Source organism: Lissotriton vulgaris, chromosome 1_1 (genome assembly GCF_964263255.1).
Source record: "Lissotriton vulgaris chromosome 1_1, aLisVul1.2, whole genome shotgun sequence".
Classification (NCBI taxonomy): domain Eukaryota; kingdom Metazoa; phylum Chordata; class Amphibia; order Caudata; family Salamandridae; genus Lissotriton; species Lissotriton vulgaris.
Genome location: NC_141685.1, coordinates 1,517,187,670 through 1,517,210,379, shown reverse-complemented (window position 1 = coordinate 1,517,210,379; position 22,710 = coordinate 1,517,187,670). Strand labels below are relative to the sequence as shown.

The 22,710-nt window shown below is 47.2% G+C and overlaps 1 protein-coding gene across 2 annotated transcripts in view; it reads left to right on the top strand.

The window, feature by feature from the left end:
* Window positions 1-22,710, top strand: part of MOV10L1 (Mov10 like RNA helicase 1) — a 1,040,774-nt gene that overhangs the window by 828,261 nt on the left and 189,803 nt on the right. For both annotated transcript variants that reach the window (XM_086967454.1, XM_086967456.1), the window contains exon 23: window positions 3,156-3,263. In XM_086967454.1, the coding sequence (XP_086823580.1) occupies window positions 3,156-3,263 (108 nt within the window). The remainder of the gene's footprint in view (window positions 1-3,155; window positions 3,264-22,710) is intronic.

Sequence of the window (22,710 nt, the reverse complement as noted above, 5' to 3'; positions counted from 1 at the left end):
ATGCACCACTGGTAAGGTAGGCTATCTGTTGTTCATTTCTTGCATGCCTTAGCATTGTGATTCTGTATTCTGCCAGGCACTGGAAAAACCGCAGTGACACTGGGAGAGTGCCACGAGTATCTCCATGTTGTAGCAGTGAATGCAAGATGATGTTCTACTTGTAATTGTATGTCTAATGCATGTCACTTAAAAAACTGTCACATAAAAAACATAATTACACTAGCTACGTGTTTGATGTAGCTTTAAGCAGATCCCGGATGGGGCAAATGCCTGTAGTCACACACTGGGAGAATAAAGAGAGCATTGGGAGGCGCAAGGGATGAGACAATTTCCTTGGAGTAAGTGAAAAAGTGAAATGAGAGAGACAGGACACAGGAGCAGGATATAGACGTAAAGAAAACAGTCAGAGAGGTGAGGTCGAGGGATAAAAGAGGTAGCTACTAGGTAGAACTAGGTCTGGTATAAAGAAATTCAAGGTAAATATAGATAAGGTGAAGTAGTCAGGAAGAAACATACAGAGGCAGACAGATGAAGACCTGTACAGAAGCAGGCAACAAGATATCTACGGATTTAGAGTGGAGCTGTGAGAGCTAGACATAAGGATCAAAGAATGCAGAGAAATGGAGCATGGTAGGCTACTCCGAGGTGTGAGGTAGAGTGAGGTAATGTAGAAAGAGAGATGAGTTAGAGAGATGCAGAAATGGATAATAGATGGGTCAGTGATAAAATTATAGCAAGATACTAGGTATTGTGACGGGTTTGAGAGAGGGACATTCTCAAAAGAAATATATAAATAGAGGTCAGGTAGTGAGGTAGAGAGGGGGTAAATGGCAGCGGTGGATGACGTTGAAGAGAAAAGTGGTTGAGCAAAGACAGGAGGAGTAGGGAAAGAAAGGTCAGGTGAAACAGACATACAGAGAGGGTGAGGTTGAGTATTATGAGGTACACAGCCAGGTCCAAGAAGAAGTGGGGATATCTGTGTGTGTAGAGATAGTGGTATAGAGAGAGAGTGAGTTGAAAAAGACAAGAGGAATGAGCATGGAGGAGATAAAGAAATACTTGTGAGGTAGAGGTCGTGAGGTGATGTGAGGTAGATAGATGTTTAAAAAGTAGTGAGGTTGATGTAGAGAAGGAGATGCACAGAGAGCGAAGATAACAATAGGGAAAAAAGGTAGAAAGAAAGGAGTATGATATGGAGAGGAAGGTGAGGTAGAGGTTACATATGTAGAAAGAAAGGGAAGTTAGTGAATTGTGATTTTGTACTGAAAGTGAAGTAAATGTAGGGAAATTAGGGAGAAACAGTTCCAAGTGGAGGTAGATGGTGTAGTGAAAGAGATGTGAAGTAGGGAGAGTACGGAGATAAAAAGTGGCATTTTAGAAGGCTATGAGAGAGGTAGAGAAGTGGGAACGGGTAACTTATAGAAACAAGGTGAGCTAGAGTGGTGAGGTAAAGAGAAGGGTGTTTCAGAGACGGATAAAGTAGAGGTGGGAAGATACAGAGTTGAGACAGGCGTAGAGTAGTGTGATACACAGAGATGTGATGTAGAGCTGTAGAGGTAGGCACAGAAAGGTGAAGATGTAAGAAAGGTTGCGACTGGTGGGTTAAAGTGGAATATGAAGCGATGAGTGGCATGCATAGTTTAAGTAGAAAGAGTTATAGGGGAAATGGACACATAGCAGGGTAGAAGAGGGAGAGAGAGGTAAGAGAGGAGCCATTTAGGAGAGGTTAGGTGAGTTGAAGAGTGAGAGATTTTTTTAATTTAATTGCCCCAAAGTGATCATGGTTGAACAGACTGGACACGAGCAGCTGTCGGATAAAAGAAAATCTGTCTTTTTTATGAACACAGTTTTCACTTTACCAGGGACTACCTTGAAAGGTAAAAGAACTGGGCAATTGCTCTATTTGTTTATTCTTTAAAACTGCAAGTCTGATCATAAGCCATCCAGTTCAGCCATGACATTAAAATATATAGATGACTAGTCCTCTTGTCATTGTAAAAATGTTTGTATTTTTACTAGGCCAACCAAAGATAAAGATCCTTCAAAAATAATTAATCGAACATAAAGAATGTGCTAGATTTTGTGGAATAAAAGACCACGTAACTAGCTCTTTGACACACCCTTTGACCACCCTTTTTGTCATAAAAAATACATCATACCTAAAATATCATGCATGACCTAGGGGGCATTCTGGTGCAGGCTTTGTGGATACTGAATAAATAGCCTTCTGATTGATTTATTGACAACCCTCAGATTTGAGTATGTGAAAAAGTGACAGTGTTAATGCAGCAGGTAGGAGGATGAACCATAGGTGTGTCAGGCCTAGTGCTCCTTAATTGAATGTCCACTTCTCTCAGGTGAGAACAGAATCATCCTCATTTCAGAAAGGATCTGAAAGCCTCCATTTCTTGTGAATCTTTCAAACTCTGTGAACTCAAACGTCCCTCCCCTCCCTATATATATTAGGAGCAGGCCCTGCCTCTGAAAATACTTGCCCGCATGATGTGCACCATGTTGATAGAAGTGGACATACTACCTGATGTGCTGACCTACCTGGCCTAAACCCAGCAGTACATAACATGACCACCAAAGTTTTATTTTTTTTAATGATTGGCACAGGGTATTAGATTAACCTTTTGACCAATTTTAAGTGCTTTATAGAACACTAAATGAATTCTAGTAATAACCTAACAGTGCCATTTTCAAGGAGTAGCTCCACCTGGTGCTGTTACTACTGCATCATATAGTCTATATGATATGGATTATTTGAGTTGTATTCCCTTCAAACACTGCAGAGCGCTTCTGAATCAGAGGTGGGGTGTTGGGAATGTTTAAAGTAAATTAGGCCAGGTTGGAACAATTTTTCGCATGAAAGGAGAGTGTATTATTAAAATGCTTTGATTAGCAATAATCGGCTACGTGTTTCTTGTTCTTACCCGCTGTAGATTTCCAATCTGCTTCAGGTTTGCAAAGCTTGTATGACTGGTGTTATGACTGTGTGCGATTGTTTGTCAGAGAAAGAGGGAGTTGGAGGGAGAACTTTTGGTTGAGGCAGTGTCTCCATCATAAATAGCGGGTGTAACAAATGGGTCACTGAGAAGTAAAAGAACTATATTTCATATTCAGTGTACATTTTTTGTTGTTGTGTTTTTTAGGGTGAAAAAATTCGAAAGCTTCTACAAACTGTTGATCTCTCGGAAATTAAAGTTGGATCTGTTGAGGAGTTCCAGGGTCAGGAATACTTGGTTATCATCATTTCAACAGTAAGTAACTCTAAATGAGCTCTTTGGAATACAGCATAACTTTCTTTAGTGGGCAACAAGGGTGACTTTTAGAGGTTATAAAGTGTGATCAGGGCTTTATCAATCAATCAATCAATCAGGGGTTTATATAGCGCGATGCTCACCCGTGAGGGTCTCAAGGTGCGGGGGCTGCAGCTCCGGATTGGTCGAAGAGCCAGGCTTGAGGTCCTTCCTGAATGTGTGCAGGGTCGGGGAGCGTCTAATGTTCACAGGGAGCTCGATCCAGGTTTTGGCTGCGATGTGGGAGAAATCCCTCCCGCCGGTTCCATTTCTGCGGATGCGGGAGACTTCTGCCAGGGCACGGTCGGCGGAGCGGAGATTCCTTTTGGGTATGTGGAAGGATACTCTCTCGTTGAGGTATTTGGGTCCGATGTTGTGGAGGGATTTGTAGGCGTGAGTGAGGAGTTTGAAAGTGACCCTCTTCTCGATAGGGAGCCAGTGGAGGTTTTGCAGGTGTTGGGTCATGTGCTCATGGCGTGGTGTCCCGAGGACGAGTCTGGCTGCGGTGTTCTGGATCGTCTGGAGTCTGTGCAGAAGGGTTTTATTGATTCCGGCGTAGAGGGCATTGCTGTAGTCCAGTCTGCTGGTGATGAGTGCATGGGTGACGGTCCTTCTGCAGTTGTGGGGATCCACTTGAAGGTCCAACGGTGGGTGCGCAGGCAGTTGAAACTAGCGGAGGAGACAGTGTTGATCTGGCGATCATTGGAGAGGGAGGAGTCAAGGATGATGCTGAGGTTCCGAGCGTGGTCTGTAGGGGTGGGTGGATTCCCGAGGGAGGAGGGCCACCAGGTGTTGTCCCAGGCGGAGATGCAGGGACCGAGGATGAGGACCTCGGTCTTCTCTGAGTTAAGCTTCAGGTAGCTGTCCTTCATCCAGGCTGCCATGTTCTTCATACCTTCCTAGAAACAGCGCCTGGTGTCTTCGGGATTCTTCGTGAGCTAGAGGATGAGCTGGGTGTAGTCGGCAAAGGATACGATGCTGAGCCCATGCTGTCTGGTGATGGTGGCGAGGGCGGCCATGTAGATTTTGAAGAGCGTGGTGCTGAGTGAAGATCCCTGGGGTCCCTGGGGGACCCCGCACTTGATTTCTGTTGGTTCAGAGAGGAAGGGAGGAAGTCGAATCCTCTGGGTTCTTCTGGACAGGAAGGATTGGATCCAGTCGAGGGTGGCTCCTTGTATTCCTGTGTCGTGTAGTCTGGCTGTGAGAGTGCCATTTGAGATGGTGTCAAAAGTTGTGGAGAGGTCTAGAAGGATGAAGGCCGCAGTGTGTCCCTGTTCGAGCAGCATGCAGATGTCGTCAGTGGGCGAGGAGGGCTGTCTTGGTGCTGTGGTTGCTGCGGAATCCAGACTGGGAGGTGTCTAGGATGGAGTTCTCTTCCACGAAGGCGGTCAACTGGGTGTTTACTAGTATTTCTGTGACTTTAGCCGCGAAGGGGGGAGAAAGATTGGACGGGTAGTTTTTCATGTCCGTTGAGTCGGCCGATGGTTTCTTGAGGAGGGGTTTTACCTCCGCCCGTTTCCAGACTTCTGGGCAGATGCCTTACATGAGGGAGGCGTTGATGGTGCGTTCTAGTTCAGGTGCGATGGCGGCTTTAGTAACTAATGTCAAAACAGAAGTATATTTAGTCAAGACGATGTGTGTACCATTGTGGATTCGAGTTATTTGGGAATCCATTCATATTATGATAGGAGAGTAGGAGTAGATAAATGATCCTCTTTGCCTGTTAATATCTTTGGATTTAGATAACTGTTCCATTTCCATATTCCTACAAGCCTATCTTGGATGATTTTTAATCTCTCTTTAAAACACGAGTCCTCCTAAGGCAGATTTAACATCTGCTCTACACTGTACCTGCGCCAAGGAGCTACAGGTGTTCTTTTGTGCATCCTTAATGGTGTGGTTGGAGATGTGGGAGTTGTGGTAGGAGATTTGGGAGTTGTGCCAGGAGTGATTTGTGGCTCCTCTCCATCTCTATGCCTTACCTTTATACTGTCATGTATACTTGTTGTGTTTCACTGTATGTGTTTGTGAAGATGCAGCATCAAGCAGGGTTTTTGTTGGCACTGCAGCAAATATGTAGTTCCAACCATGTGTTTTCACTGCTTGGAGTCCAACTTAAACGTACTTACCAGTCAATTCTACTACCATTTGATTGAGACGTGGGTTGGTCACATTGCAGCCCCCCTAGAAAAACCTAGTAAGCTTCCGTAGGAACACTCTTCAAAGATTTACATGCCATCCTCCTATCCTGACAGCAAGTCACCTAAGGGGTAACCACTGAGGTTGGCCATCAAATATACGTTATCCGAGAATTTCAAAGGAAAAAGCAGTCGGCAAACACGCAGAAAGAACCAAGTGGAATGCCCCTAAGTCTTCAATAGAAAATCAATTAATTTGTGGTTTTGTGTTGCCATAGCCTCTGCCAAAACTCTCTCAAAGCTTATCCCATACTGGGGCCTGTTCAGCATATAACCCGTTCTGAGTCTGGTAAACTTGGACTGTACCTTGGTCTGCTTTTCCTGCTGTGACTTTGTTAGCATTATTCTGAGCATCTTTGAAGCAACTGCTCCATTTAGTAACCACTGCATCTGTGAGCTTTTATACTCTTTGTTAGTGGAAGCCTGAAATTCCCTTTATTCTTCAAACATGGGCTCATTTTCACCCGTTTCATTGTGGAATCAGTGGCCCATTCCACAGTAACCAATTGTCACCATTTGTTTCACTGAGAACTGGAGTGCCCAAATTGTTTGGAACTGCACATCATGACCAAGTGGAAAAAGAGAACCCCATAAATAAAAATCTGGAGAGGATCCAGCCTGCCACTGAATAAAATAAATCACTATTATGCTAACTCTGAGCAACATAGTCTCTGTTCTCCCTTCCCTTTCCTGTCTTGGCAGAGAGATGTCTCTAAGGTGTGTTCCTTGGCCCACCCTCCTCCCTACTCCTCCTTGCACAATCTGTGTTTTATTTTGTCCCCTTGTTGTCCTGTTGTGCACAAAGGCACATCTGGTATGAAAGTAACTAAAATCCTTGAAACCTTGACCCTTGTTGGCACACTTGTTACAACACAATAGTCATGAAGGTACACAATGCAATATAAACCAGCTTCTCAGCAGCCAAGATGTCTGCATTTATCTTATATTTTATGACTGCTATGCTTCTAACAAGTTGGAAACTGCATTAAAAGCTGGGAGAAAAATAGATAACCAACAACTGTCAGGACCAAAGGTACATCAGCAGGTGTGTATTTTGGTAAGCTCATAGTAGCTGAGACGCAGAGAGAAAGCTTCAAAAAGCAATGACTACTAGGCACTGAGTGGATTTATATCCTGCTGCTGAACCCTAAGTGATCTGGAAATTAGTCCTGGAGTTCCCAGAAGGAGGAATTCAGAGGGTACAAAGACAAGGCTGTACCTGGAAAATGTCTGTCTGCCTTCTTAAAACCTCAAGTTTGGGGAGGATGATGTTAGTTAAGCATGGGATCCGATAACATACACTTCATTGCTGAATTTGACCTCAGTAGTGCACCTGCCTAGCCACCATAGTAGATTGTATTCAGTGACAGGTAAAGGCAACACTGAACAGAGCATGAGGAGCTAGCAATGTATGTGCAGACAATGAACAACACCCTGTGGGAAGAGGATGGTAGAGGGACAAGGCAGGATTGGGTTACAGCACAAGTTTCTGGGGTAAAAGCTGTTTGGCTGCCTTGAACCAGAGTATAATCAGCACAATGGGGACTGACCTTAATCATGTGAAATAACAGTACAACACAAAAAGACAAGAATCTGGAGTAAAAAGTGTCAGCAGCAGTCACCTTAAATACATTTTAATTTATAAAATGTCACGGGCACAAACAAGCTTCTTAGCTCCACAACAGATAAGTAAAAGATGTTTTGAAGAATGAAGTATCGGTCTCCTACTCACCCGAAAAGTCACTTAGGGCATTGTTCAGAATTGTGTGTAGCAGTAGTTCTTCATTATTTTCTGTGGAAACTCTGCTCCACACTGTTACAAGTTTTACAGGTTGCAGAATTTTACTCAAAATTACTTGGTGAGATTTCCCACCTGCTAATACCCTCTTGGTACAGCGTAACACCACCTGTTAAATGAAAACTAGTTGGAGCTCTCTCAGCAATGAAGTACAATTATGTTCAAGGTAGAGGGGAGAAAAAGAAAGAAAATGAGGACATTTGAGTTTCTGCTGGGGCAGGAATAGTTGCAAAATGACATATCAAATCTAAAGTCAAAATCCCTCTTCTGGCATCTAATGTGTAAATAATCTTATTAGAGACTTGAAAGAAGGAGGAATACAAAGTTAAGACCATGTATTGAGCGCAGCCATATGGGAAGACATTAGGTCAAAGCAGAAATAAATACTTTGGATTTTTAGGATGACCCCCTAAAACTGAGATTTGCTGTCAGGTGCGAAGATACACTGACCAAATGTCACTCCTGTGAGACGAAGTTCAAAAGTTTAGTTTGAGCAAGAGTTGTCGTTTATCATATTTCAATAATCAATCTGTATGATCTTTCAGAAAATGCCCTTGATTACTCTACAGAAACAGACAAAGATGAGGAGTATAATGGAGAGGATTACAGTTTACTAAGTCGGTATCACCCTTGCTGGGTTTCATGTATTGTTAGTGGCACTACCAGCCATGTGACTGTGCCAGAAGCTGCAAGAATTATAGAGTTCCTATCAGACCCTTTAAAGAAGATGGAGGGAAGGTGTGACAGGACATAAACCGGCTTTGGTATCAACTGTAGAGAACAATCTACATATATATTTTTGGGGTAGATGAGAACAGGGTGAAGTGGTTTTTATAGCATTAACCTCAGGCCTTGGCGAAAAACAGAGCATTATAAAACTAAAAGGTTTGGATTTAAGTTTTCTCATTTCAGTGCCCCAGAAATGATTGAGGCAGAGAGGAGCAGAACGCCTTCTTTAGCAGAGAGAATGCAAGTAAACCAAAAAGTGTGGCATTTTCACCAAGCAGCCTGTAAAGATTTAGACAGGGTTCAGAATTCAGAAACAAATAAGAGGGTGTGATAGTTCTCAGTAGATAGTTTTGAAACATACAAGGAAAACAAACTGTACTATGTATTTGTAAAGCATAGGTTTACCCATGAGTTTCTTGGTGCTGAATAACAGTTGTTACCTAACTCAATGGTATTGTTTTTATTGCCCATGGAAGAATAAAAGTATACTGGCATTACATTTGTAGCAGTGTGATATTCATTAGAGTGAGACAATCCCTCAGTTATGCATGACTAGAAGACATCTGATGGAAAAGTTTAGTGTCGTAAACATATTGGTAAATTATGTTGCCAGAGCCTTGCATCAGTTCCTCAAGATGTATTTGGAAGTTACAAGGCCTGGGATTCAGGATTGAGAATGCATAACCAGGGTATTGAATTGACCTTCGACATGGAGATTTTCTACTTGACAAACTGCCCTTGACCAGACAAACAGGAAGTAATGCCCTCTACAACTATGAAAAAATAATTGATTGAGATCAATAGTTTAGCACGATGATGTTGGAGTTGGACTGCTGCATGCTTTTCAGTAACTAAGTAACAGGAAAACTGATTTGTCTTCTCGCCATATCATTCTATGGGATTCTAACTTTCACTGGGGAGCCCTGGCAGGCTGAACTGCCTCTCGCACTTGTCATCTTTTCTACTCATTAGTAGCCTCACTTAAATCTGCTGTACACCTATTCATATGAAAGAATCTTATCTAGATCCTCTAATGTATTTATTTATTGGAAGAGTTTTATATAGCGCTGACAGTGCCTCGGGGTATCAGAGCTTTTTACATGACAGAGACAAAACAATAACTAGACAAAGTTGCCTCAATTGTAAAATGCAGTTTCAATTGAGGGCAGTAGTTCAAGGACGTGAGGAGAGGAGAACAGGTGAGTCCAGTGAGGTTCTAGGGATTGGAGTCCGAGTGCTCAAAGTGTTGGTTGAGGAGGAGATTTTTTAATTGTCTTTTGAAGCTCACAACGGAGGGGTCGTCCTGATATGCACTGGTAGGGAGTTCCATTTTTGGGTGCATTGTATGAGAAGGAATTAATTCACATTCTTTACCAATTTTTCTATGTCACAACAGTGAACAACATTTCAAAATACTCAAGAGACAATTGCCAAATAACCAATTTGTTTTTTACTTTTCACAAGATATATAAAAACATCTCCTCTTCATTCCGCGTAGGTACAAATCCATATGAGAATTCATGAAAAGCAACTCAAACATAAACTGCTACCCAGTTTCATTCACATGAGCAGTGGTTAATGACACTTTTTACAGATTATATGGTCAATATTTACAAATTTTCCATATATTACATTATTCAGCATTTATGAACAATATTATAATACAGTGATTGTTGATGATATTCACAAAAAAAGTGTCTGTCGACGTTTCGGTCTCGCGTATTGTAATTCATCAAGACTATCATCAGGACATGTGTTGCACCATGAATCTATCATAAAACAGCATATAATATAATCAAAAATCTCTTGTTTTCATCATGTGTATCGTCTGCCCAAACCACACTAAGTGTCTTAGCATGTGTTCTTGAAATAGAAACTTACTTGAGGAGAATGAATCAACCTCGTAAAGCCCACTCGTCTCCGCAATCGAGTCGTTGGCGGCGTCTTACTATCCCTCTATGACTTCTAGTCTATGTCATGTGACCTCACGTAAACCCAAAACGTGTCGGCCATCTTGGGAACTAATACAAATGCCTGACCCTCCATACGTTAAACCTGAAGGGGACAGGAAGACTAAAACTATCGGTATTGACCAGCACCCGTGTGTCAAGAAACACAGCGGCCATCTTACAGTGTAGCGTAAACCCTCATGCAGCATAAATTCGAAGACAGATGGACATAACATCTTCACCACCGATTAGAGTGGCAGACCCTGAGGCAGAGGTCTGGACCGGACCAGGGTTCAATCCCTGCCTCGGCGGGTCTTGGGCTCAAAATTCCACGGACGTGATAATTCTCGCCTCTGTGTCTACTCTAATCATGGGTCCCACGCTGCAACTCTGGGCAATAGCTTGATTAACCTCCACACTGGCCCGAACAACGCTAGGGTGCCTGGCTTCACCTTGGGGGTGCCCAGGAGTGGACACCTCACAGGAACAGGCCAGGAAGGGTTCCACAGCGGTATTTGTACAGGGCTTAGAGACCTCTGGGTGATAGGCGCTATACAAGTGCAAATTACGTTTACATTTACATTTTTCAGCCAAAATCATAAACTAGCTGTCATCTGGCTCTTAGTAGGAATATGCAATTTATCAAAATATAAAATTGTTCTCATTGTGACTACAGCCGCCTCAGTATACTGGTATATGTACATATTCAGAGGCATACCTCACCAACAGTGGTAAATTTAGCTTAAACAACTAAATACCACTTAATCAGTTAGAGACTACTAAGGGGCTTATCCTGTAACTACCTCAACGGAGAGTTGCCAGTACCTGCCATTCCACAAAGGAGTTTAACCCTTTCTGTACTGTCTTTGCTGACCAGATCCACCTATTCTCTTTCATGGTGAGCAGACGAACCACATCATGTCTTCTTTTTGACTGTTTTACAGCTTCTAAAACAAACCATTTCATCTCACAAGGGAGTGTTTTTTGGTTAAATATTGTTTAACCATTGGAGCTGTCTCCACTTTGCATCTTATCCAAGACTGGTGTTGCATGATTCTTTTCTTAACTTCCTGTATAGTCTTGCCTATGTAATATAAAGCACAGGGGCATTCTATGCAATAAATCACACGTGGGCTAATTAAAGCACTATTTACATATAAACCCCTATAAAAAGAGGCTGAAGGTAAGATTGAGTTTTGTGGTGCAATAACAAGAGGTTTGTTTGTAGAACTATCTTTGAGTACAGATACATAGTTGTGGTATTTTCTGTTTACAGGACCAGTTGTTCTGGCTCTGAATTTATGGTCAACACTGCGAGTATTTTACGGGACTTGTAAAATTTGTGCACATCCAAATACGTGGCATGACCTGTATATTCGTGTTATATTCTTGGTGAAATTCTGGTGAATCATTGGTGAAAATGTGGTGAATTCGTTTCAAAAGGCAATTCTAAAAGAGGTAGAGTTGCTCTTACACACAAGGCACTTATGGGCAATCATTGGTGTTTTACAGGTAGCACTTATGTAAATAGGCACTTATATACACATGCTAAGACACTTAGTGTGGTTTGGGCATACGATACACATGATGAAAACAAGAGATTATTGATTATATTATATGCTGTTTTATGATTCATGGGGCAACACGTGCTGATGATGATCTTGATTAATTACAATACGTGAGACTGAAACGTCGACGACAAGACACTTTTTTGTGAATATTATCAACAATCACTGTATTATACTATTGTACATAAATGCTGAATAATGTATATATGACAAATTTGTAAATATTGACCATATAACCTGTAAAAAGTGTCATTAACCACTGCTCATGTGAATGAAACTGGGTAGCAGTTTGTTTGAGTTGCCATTCATGAATTGTCATATGGATTTGTACCTATGCGGAATGAAGAGGAGATGTTTTTATATATCTTATGAACAGTAAAAAACAAATTGGTTATTTGGCAATAGTCTCTTGAGTATTTTGAAATGTTGTTCACTGTTGTGACATTGAAAAATTGGTAAAGAATGTGAATTAATTCTTTCAGGAACAATTACTGTTTTGTTATTGATTAAACCCAGTTCCTTGGGAATATTGGGTTGCCCTATAAGTGTTTTCTTGTATGAGAAGGAACGCATCAGGGATATTTGTGTTTATTTGGTGGTATGAGTGCATATTGTTGGTGCTTCTAAGATTTCTTGTCTGGCCAGCCAAGGTGAGTTTGGTCACAATGTAAGCTTGTTTTCCAATGTGGAGAACTTTGTGGGTGCGGCAGGCCGTTTTGAAGCAGCAACAGACTTCGATTGGGAGCCATTGAAGGTTTTTAGGGGGGGGGGGCGGGGGGGCTGGGGTGTGAAGGGTAGAGAGATGTGATCAAGTAATTTGGATCCGGTGACCATCTTTACTGCTGTATTTAATGTGGCTCTTAGGGGGTCTATGTGTGATTTTGCAGAGCCAGTAAGGGTGGCGTTTTCGTTGTCCAGTCTAGACCGTGCCATCGTTTGTGGGGTGTTTTTTAGATCATTCGGGTAGAAAGGGTTTGATTTTGGGAAGGACTCAGTTATAGGTTGTAGAACACACTCCGGGCTGAAATTGTTGTGTTGGTTCATGCTCAAACTTGTGTCCAGGGAGATCCCCAAAGAGGTGATGGATTCCGAAAGCGTCAGTTTGCAGTTCAAAGCATCAAAGGTGTTAATCCACTCTAGGGACTTGGCGGTCAGACCATTTTTGGATAGGAGTAGGAGTTCCACCTTGTTTTAGTTGAGTTTTAGGTGGTTGTGTGAGAGCCAGTTTGGGATTTCTTTTGAGAGTGGAATTAAGTTGTTGTACGTCTTCTAGTGAGGATATTTCTAGGTAGATCTGGGTGCCATCAGCATATAGGTGGTAGAGGATGTTAGCTTGTCTGAGCATGGTTGTAAGGGGTTCTATTTATGTATTGAAAAGAGTGAGAGGACTGAGCCTTGGGCGACACCCCTGGTTATTTATGGTGGATGTGTCGGAGGTTGAGTTGTTGATTTTTACTATTTGGTAGTGGTTGTGGAGATATCAGGTAAACCATTTCAATACCGGGCCTTCGTGTCCAATCAGATTTTGGAGGGATTTTAGAAGTATCTTGAGATTGACTGTGTTGTAGGCCACTGAAAGTTCTAGGAGGATGAGAAGGCACTATCTATCAGATTCAAGTGCCATTTGTAAGTCATCAGCTATGTTCTATAGGGCTGTTTCGGTGCTGCATCCTTTTCTGAAGCCTGTAGCGAGTCGGGAAGATTGCTGTAGTCAATAGAGCTGATAGAGACTACTAGACGCAGATTCCTTAACATAGAATTATCCCCAGGTGTGAGACTGGATCCGGAACATTTTTAGCCACAGCATCCCAGAGCGCTGGGGGGACGGGATCACGCGACTCCGCCCAGGCGTTGTTTGCGTACGTGACGTCAGGGAGGTCACATAAGTCCCAACACGGCGCTCCTACTTTTATTTCTTTTCCGCGTGCAACGCTGTTGGACTTGGCCCTTATTGTCCTAAAATTTCTCGCTTTTCCCCCTAGACGTTTTACTGACATGGTGTGTCTGAACTGAAAATAATAAATGTTGTGCAATGGTGTACGCACCTTTATTTCCACCATTGTAGAAATGCACCTTTGTAAAATGTCACTTTTAAATGGACGCCATTTCTGTCTGCGTGTACCGCCTGCCTTAGGTGGGTTGGCGGTCTAGTGTTTGAAGTGACAAGGTGCTCTACACTCTCCCCCCCCCCCCCCCCCCCCCCCGCAGTGACAGTTGAGGCTGGAACTGTCAGGGACCTTCTAGACGCTTCTAGCCCTTTCTGGTAGGTGGGAGGAGGGGTGTATATGTAGAGCAGTAAAGATGCCATGTGCTCAGACTCAGCGTGGACCAGAATGAGAGGGAACACTGCCAGGAGATACCGACCCATGGGCCTGTGTGCTGGACCCTGTGCCCAACTGTACCCCTCTGCTGTCCACCAGGCTAGTGGGAGCCCTTTGCTGGAGTGGAGACTGCGGTGCTAGGAGGAGTGACACTTTATGAGAGATGACTGCTTCTAAGAGCTGCTGTCCTGTAATGATGAGTGCACACTGACTGCTGATCTGGCCCAGCATTGCCTGCCTGCTCTCCTGCCCTAGCGCCTCGTGAGCGCTATCGTCTGTCTGCCTGCACTCCAAGGAGGTGAGGAGCGTGGGCGCTACCTTCTTCTGTGGGGCCCTGGACTTGAGGTCCCTAGCGCCTTGGGAGCGCTTTATTCAAATGGACTGTGCTTTCCTGCCGCCCTCCAGCGCTCTGTGGGCACCATTCCCTACATTGCCAGAGAAGAAGAGCACGGTCTGTTGTCCCTGAAGCTGTTGAGTCTCTCTAGCGCCTGATGAGCGCTGCCTTCAGCACCTGCCCAGTAGAAGAAGGTGCATGGGACCTGCTGCACATGCTGCCAGGGAGAGCTGGTTATTGTCAATACAGCGCTGTGCTGCTAAAGCACTATATATTCAATTCCCCACATTTTTGCTGCAGCTTGATTCTGTGGGACCCTGATGGCATTCCTGGGACCTAGCGCCTCGTGGGCACTGCTGTCTTGTGTGGGACTCTGGATCCTCACCAGCTCCCTAACGCCTTGAAGGCGCTAATTTCTTGGTTGCCAGAGGACGAGTGACGCCTACAGCGCTGTACTGTCAAAGCGCTATATTTGGTGGCCTGTACTTCAAGCAGGTGAGGAGCTGACGCCTGCAGCGCTGTGCTGCCTAAGCGCTATTTTACTCTGGGGGACCCTGGACTTGGGAGGACTCTAGCGCCTCTTGAGCGCTACAGCTGTGCCCCAGAAGGAGGTGAGGAGCGTGGGCGCTATTTTCCTGTGTGCTTTATTTCAACCCCCCCCAAGGAGAAGGCCTGTGGGACTCCCCACGTTCTGGCCAGAGCGGAGCCCCCTAGAAGGGGCAGTACTGATTTTGACAGCTGCACCCCGCAGGACCTTGGGGAGCTGCAGCGTTGGGGGCATTGGTAATCTGAGGGCACCAGGAGGGGGGGCTCCCTAGGCGCCGCGACGCCAGAGACTAACCTGCAGTGTGAGTAATGATGCTTGGGGTTACAATGGAAAAACAACAAGTGATGGACCGAATGTGGATCAATGTCACACATTCCCCCAGTCAAAAGATCTGGGCCCAAATCCATTGTTTTTTTGCACTCCACACCACCCTGGGTTAGACAATTGCGATATGCAAATCAGCTCTGACCCTGTTGCCCCATGGGAACAGTCCAGTCCGAACTACAAAAGCCATGTCCTTCCCAGAACGGAATCAAGCATCCGAGGACCGGACCGGTTTCGAGGTAACACCTCTCATCAGCCCGGCTAGCTTGACTCCAAGTGGTGTGGAGTGCCTGGGACCCACGTCTGGGCATCCCCAGCGCACTTAGGGCGGCAATTGCAAAAACAACAAGTGATGGACCGAATGTGGATCAATGTCACACATTCCCCCAGTCAAAAGATCTGGGCCCAAATCCATCGTTTTTTTGCACTCCACACCACCCTGGGTTAGACAATGGCGATATGCAAATCAGCTCTGACCCTGTTGCCCCATGGGAACAGTCCAGTCCGAACTACAAAAGCCATGTCCTTCCCAGAACGGAATCAAGCATCCGAGGACCGGACCGGTTTCGAGGTAACACCTCTCATCAGCCCGGCTAGCTTGACTCCAAGTGGTGTGGAGTGCCTGGGACCCACGTCTGGGCATCCCCAGCGCACTTAGGGCGGCAATTGCAAAAACAACAAGTGATGGACCGAATGTGGATCAATGTCACACATTCCCCCAGTCAAAAGATCTGGGCCCAAATCCATCGTTTTTTTGCACTCCACACCACCCTGGGTTAGACAATGGCGATATGCAAATCAGCTCTGACCCTGTTGCCCCATGGGAACAGTCCAGTCCGAACTACAAAAGCCATGTCCTTCCCATCACCTGTTTTGTTTGCAATTACCGCCATAAGTGCGCTGGGGATGCTCAGACGTGGGTCCCAGGCACTCCACACCACTGGAGTCAAGCTAGCCGGGCTGATGAGAGGTGTTACCTCGAAACCGGTCCGGTCCTCGGATGCTTGATTCCGTTCTGGGAAGGACATGGCTTTTGTAGTTCGGACTGGACTGTTCCCATGGGGCACAGGGTCAGAGCTGATTTGCATATCGCCATTGTCTAACCCAGGGTGGTGTGGAGTGCAAAAAAACGATGGATTTGGGCCCAGATCTTCGGACTGGGGTGAATGTGTGACATTGATCCACATTCGGTCCATCACCTGTTTTGTTTACAATTACCGCCATAAGTGCGCTGGGGATGCTCAGACGTGGGTCCCAGGCACTCCACACCACTGGAGTCAAGCTAGCCGGGCTGATGAGAGGTGTTACCTCGAAACCGGTCCGGTCCTCGGATGCTTGATTCCGTTCTGGGAAGGACATGGCTTTTGTAGTTCGGACTGGACTGTTCCCATGGGGCACAGGGTCAGAGCTGATTTGCATATCGCCATTGTCTAACCCAGGGTGGTGTGGAGTGCAAAAAAACTATGGATTTGGGCCCAGATCTTCGGACTGGGGTGAATGTGTGACATTGATCCACATTCGGTCCATCACCTGTTTTGTTTGCAATTACCGCCATAAGTGCGCTGGGGATGCTCAGACGTGGGTCCCAGGCACTCCACACCACTGGAGTCAAGCTAGCCGGGCTGATGAGAGGTGTTACCTCGAAACCGGTCCGGTCCTCGGATGCTTGATTCCGTTCTGGGAAGGACATGGCTTTTGTAGTTCGGACTGGACTGTTCCCATGGGGCACAGGGTCAGAGCTGATTTGCATATCGCCATTGTCTAACCCAGGGTGGTGTGGAGTGCAAAAAAACGATGGATTTGGGCCCAGATCTTCGGACTGGGGTGAATGTGTGACATTGATCCACATTCGGTCCATCACCTGTTTTGTTTGCAATTACCGCCATAAGTGCGCTGGGGATGCTCAGACGTGGGTCCCAGGCACTCCACACCACTGGAGTCAAGCTAGCCGGGCTGATGAGAGGTGTTACCTCGAAACCGGTCCGGTCCTCGGATGCTTGATTCCGTTCTGGGAAGGACATGGCTTTTGTAGTTCGGACTGGACTGTTCCCATGGGGCACAGGGTCAGAGCTGATTTGCATATCGCCATTGTCTAACCCAGGGTGGTGTGGAGTGCAAAAAAACGATGGATTTGGGCCCAGATCTTCGGACTGGGGTGAATGTGTGACATTGATCCACATTCGGTCCATCACCTGATTTGTTTGCAATTACCGCCATAAGTGCGCTGGGGATGCTCAGACGTGGGTCCCAGGCACTCCACACCTCTGGAGTCAAGCTAGCCGGGCTGATGAGAGGTGTTACCTCGAAACCGGTCCGGTCCTCGGATGCTTGATTCCGTTCTGGGAAGGACATGGCTTTTGTAGTTCGGACTGGACTGTTCCCATGGGGCACAGGGTCAGAGCTGATTTGTATATCGCCATTGTCTAACCCAGGGTGGTGTGGAGTGCAAAAAAACGATGGATTTGGGCCCAGATCTTCGGACTGGGGTGAATGTGTGACATTGATCCACATTCGGTCCATCACCTGTTTTGTTTGCAATTACCGCCATAAGTGCGCTGGGGATGCTCAGACGTGGGTCCCAGGCACTCCACACCACTGGAGTCAAGCTAGCCGGGCTGATGAGAGGTGTTACCTCGAAACCGGTCCGGTCCTCGGATGCTTGATTCCGTTCTGGGAAGGACATGGCTTTTGTAGTTCGGACTGGACTGTTCCCATGGGGCACAGGGTCAGAGCTGATTTGCATATCGCCATTGTCTAACCCAGGGTGGTGTGGAGTGCAAAAAAACGATGGATTTGGGCCCAGATCTTCGGACTGGGGTGAATGTGTGACATTGATCCACATTCGGTCCATCACCTGTTTTGTTTGCAATTACCGCCATAAGTGCGCTGGGGATGCTCAGACGTGGGTCCCAGGCACTCCACACCACTGGAGTCAAGCTAGCCGGGCTGATGAGAGGTGTTACCTCGAAACCGGTCCGGTCCTCGGATGCTTGATTCCGTTCTGGGAAGGACATGGCTTTTGTAGTTCGGACTGGACTGTTCCCATGGGGCACAGGGTCAGAGCTGATTTGCATATCGCCATTGTCTAACCCAGGGTGGTGTGGAGTGCAAAAAAACGATGGATTTGGGCCCAGATCTTCGGACTGGGGTGAATGTGTGACATTGATCCACATTCGGTCCATCACCTGTTTTGTTTGCAATTACCGCCATAAGTGCGCTGGGGATGCTCAGACGTGGGTCCCAGGCACTCCACACCACTGGAGTCAAGCTAGCCGGGCTGATGAGAGGTGTTACCTCGAAACCGGTCCGGTCCTCGGATGCTTGATTCCGTTCTGGGAAGGACATGGCTTTTGTAGTTCGGACTGGACTGTTCCCATGGGGCACAGGGTCAGAGCTGATTTGCATATCGCCATTGTCTAACCCAGGGTGGTGTGGAGTGCAAAAAAACGATGGATTTGGGCCCAGATCTTCGGACTGGGGTGAATGTGTGACATTGATCCACATTCGGTCCATCACCTGATTTGTTTGCAATTACCGCCATAAGTGCGCTGGGGATGCTCAGACGTGGGTCCCAGGCACTCCACACCTCTGGAGTCAAGCTAGCCGGGCTGATGAGAGGTGTTACCTCGAAACCGGTCCGGTCCTCGGATGCTTGATTCCGTTCTGGGAAGGACATGGCTTTTGTAGTTCGGACTGGACTGTTCCCATGGGGCACAGGGTCAGAGCTGATTTGCATATCGCCATTGTCTAACCCAGGGTGGTGTGGAGTGCAAAAAAACTATGGATTTGGGCCCAGATCTTCGGACTGGGGTGAATGTGTGACATTGATCCACATTCGGTCCATCACCTGTTTTGTTTGCAATTACCGCCATAAGTGCGCTGGGGATGCTCAGACGTGGGTCCCAGGCACTCCACACCACTGGAGTCAAGCTAGCCGGGCTGATGAGAGGTGTTACCTCGAAACCGGTCCGGTCCTCGGATGCTTGATTCCGTTCTGGGAAGGACATGGCTTTTGTAGTTCGGACTGGACTGTTCCCATGGGGCACAGGGTCAGAGCTGATTTGCATATCGCCATTGTCTAACCCAGGGTGGTGTGGAGTGCAAAAAAACGATAGATTTGGGCCCAGATCTTCGGACTGGGGTGAATGTGTGACATTGATCCACATTCGGTCCATCACCTGTTTTGTTTGGGGTTACAATGGATGCACCCCTATGCTAATATTCTGCCCTAATGTTCGTAGTGGTGAGATGCACAATGGATCTGGTGATGCCCAATGCCCATATTCATGCCTAATGTGATGTTTGCTCACGTTTATGCCTGCTGATAATGTCTTTAGGCCCATAACGTTACCTACTGCTTCCCCTCTGGGTTGCCATGCTAATGTATTCCTAGGCCACATCTATTCATGCCTTAATGGTTGCAGTGCTGATTTGATGCCTGACGTCTTGGTTATGTTCGCAGGCCCACTTGAATTCCTGCCATGCTAGTTTAATTCTAGGCCTAATGCAAATGGGGCTTTTTGCTTATGGTATGCATAATGTGTTGTTTATGCTAAGGGAATGCACACATTGCTGATGGTGTTATGCATAATGTACTAGGCCTTATGGGATCTGGTGCATAATAAGTTTTCATGCCTGCTATTATATGCCTACTGATGAAGCCTGAGGTGCTCGGGCTCATGGCGATGCCTACTGCATGTAGTACTGCCTATGGTGATGCCATGATGTTTTCATTGAAGGTTATATACCAATGCTAATGTGCATGTTTAATGTGATGTTCACGGGATCTGAAAGAAACAGGTTAGTGTTAGATTCCTTACCTTAGAATATCCCCAGGCGTCAGACTGGATCCGGAAAGTTTTGCGTAGCAGTGCCCCTGCGCGTTGGTAGGCGGCTCTGCGTCCGTCGTTGGCGCCAGGATGACGTTGGCGCCAGGATGACATTGTCTGAGTACTTAGACGCGTCCTCGCGGGCTTACGTCAGTTCTTCTTTTTTCCGCGCCAGCAAGTGCAGATCCAGTAAAAGCAGTACTTCTTAGTCACTTTTTGACTAACTTTTTCGATCCTTTTTCAAGTCTGTACACTCTTGGTGCCGATAGGGATGCCCGGGTTCAAACCCTGTGCCGATTGTCACCGCCTGATGTCGGTTTGCCTGATGTCGGTTACCGACCCCCACCGTCGGTGCCTGTATTGCATTGGGGCCGACCACGACGACAAGTCGTGCCCCGACTGCCGGGCCTTGACTTCGAAGGCTAGGCGGGAGCGGTCCTGTAAGCGCCTCGAGCTCCGGCTGTCGGCCCCGTGCCGTTCGCAGTCCCGGTCGAGGAGGAGGTCGAAGGAACGGTCGCGAGGCCACAGTCATCGCAGCTGGTCGAGTCGATCCTTCGCGGGCTCCAAGTCCTCCGGAAAGAGGCACAAAAAGTCGAAGAGATGACATCGCTCTTCCATCTCCCCCCGACGCTCGCACGATGCGGCAGGGGATTCGGGCGACACCGCCCACGCAGCCCTGCCAGATCCGCGGCCAGCTCCATACCCACCGGTCCCTGGGCTGAACATGACGCCGGAGATCGATGCCTTCCCCATGGCCATGAGGTCGCTCTCTCCTCCGTCGGGTCCCGCTGTTGCGCCTTCGGGCCCCGCGGCCCGACTGGGAGCCCAAGCGGGTCAGGGACTTCGGCCCTGGCGCCGTCGGGTCCTTCGGCCCCGACTTCGGTCCCGATGCTGCAGGGCCCAGCTGGATCCGGATACGGGTTGTCGCTGGTCGACCTTACGACCCCGGTGCCGGCCCCCCAGGGTGTCTCCATCGACGCCATCCCCAGACGACGTCCACGCCGTCCCCGGACGACGACGTCCCCGGTCCCTCCCTCGTTTCGAATCTGGCATCGGACCAGCGTCGCTCGACGCCGCATTCTGGGGTTGAAGGCCTCCTGCATCCTTCTGGTGCAACACGCCAGGTGGCGGATGCGGGCTCTGCTGTGGGACCTGAAGTTTCAGTGAGCCCAGCATCAGGGAAACCTGTCCGACCATGTCCTGATCTCGGAGGGCACTCAGTGGCGGTGCGTCCATTAGGGGCGTTGCCCCACTAGCAATGGACGACCGCATTGACTGCAAACACTGTCACATGCATTTAAAAAATAAAAAATCGGATGATTAAAAATCGGAGCGCACTGCGCGCTACCGGCCCCGGGAGAAGCCCGACAGAACCGGGCATCACATAGGAAGTGGGCCATGGGGGGGCGAGGCTGCGGCAAAGAGTGGCAGCAGGCAGAGCAGAATAGCGAAGTACTGCGCAATACGCATGTGGAATCCTGGAGTAGTCAACAATTTGACGGGCCCGCGCATGCGCACAGTGGGGTAGACCTCCCCCCCTCCTTCCTCTATAGCACTCAGAGAACAGGCAGAGATCGGGGCCCGGTCTCATAATGGGCAGAATAGTATCCTGCCTGTAGCCAATCCTGGCGCAGGGTTGCTGTTAACGCTGCGCCAGGATTGGCTGCTGCAGCAGGATGGTGCCGTGCGTGGGAGTTGGCTGGCTGCTGATGGATGGCCAATCACCATATGGCTATATCCAGCCATGTCGAGGTGATTGGCCATTTCCTACCCTGTCGGGACAACAACAAGTAAAGTGAAAGTGGAATTAGTAGTCAGAGAGAGAGAGTCACGAAGAGTAGACGCGTGACCAGTTCATCGTTGTGTGTGAGTCCGGAGTCAGTGATTCACGCAACTCATCTTAGCAGAAGTACTCCTCACTCGGTGCCTCCCGGATGCAGTCTACCTGTAAGTAACTTAACTTTTCTGTACAGTATTTGGAGGTGGCAAGTTATCCTGACAACACGTGGATGGTGGCTAAGCTAACCTGCATCTTTGGAACAGTTAGCAATGACATCACTGAGCTACTGGCGGCTACAATGAGCAAGCTAAATTGCAGAATTTGTAGTGAGTTATTATCGGGAGACTCCTTGGGAAGGCGGGGGGGGGGGGAGCGGGTATCGTCACATTCTGCAAGGACTCCCGCATCATTTTGTGTTACTCCACTGCATATCCACCAAAACTGTTAGCAAACTCAGAGTGGTTCTGGTCACAGTGTGCTCTGTATAAAAATCGGCTGAGTTTTTCAACAGGGGAATACAAATCGAGTTTCATCGCAGCTAGGAGCGGCGGAGAAAGGTACAGGCTACCAGTGATGCAGGCAGAGAAAGGAGTGGCCAAGAAAAAGAACATGCAAGGAGAGATGCAGACAGCATCCTGGCTAGGAAATTAGCCGACATGCGGGGGGTGGGGTGGGGGGAGGGGGTGATGCAGATAGGCAGAAATAAAGGTAGACTGGGTTTCAGGCTGGAAGCGCAAGATGTGCAAGCAGAGGGAGCAGCTAAGAGAGAGAAGAACTGTTGGGGAGAGATACGATCAGGAAAACAGGCAAACAGGGAAGAAAGCTGGGAGCCCCCGAGAGTTTGGCAGGCAAAGGTATCCGCTGGGAAAGAAGCGAGCTCGGTGCAGATAGTTCCAGGAACAGGCATAGAGTTAGGGAGATGGGAGAATGGAGGGTTTGTGGTAGTGATCTGTACAGCAAAGTAGAGGAGCAGGCAAGGAGAAGTGTGGACAGAAAGAGAAGAGGGCTTGGACAGGTGCAGGGTGGGAGAT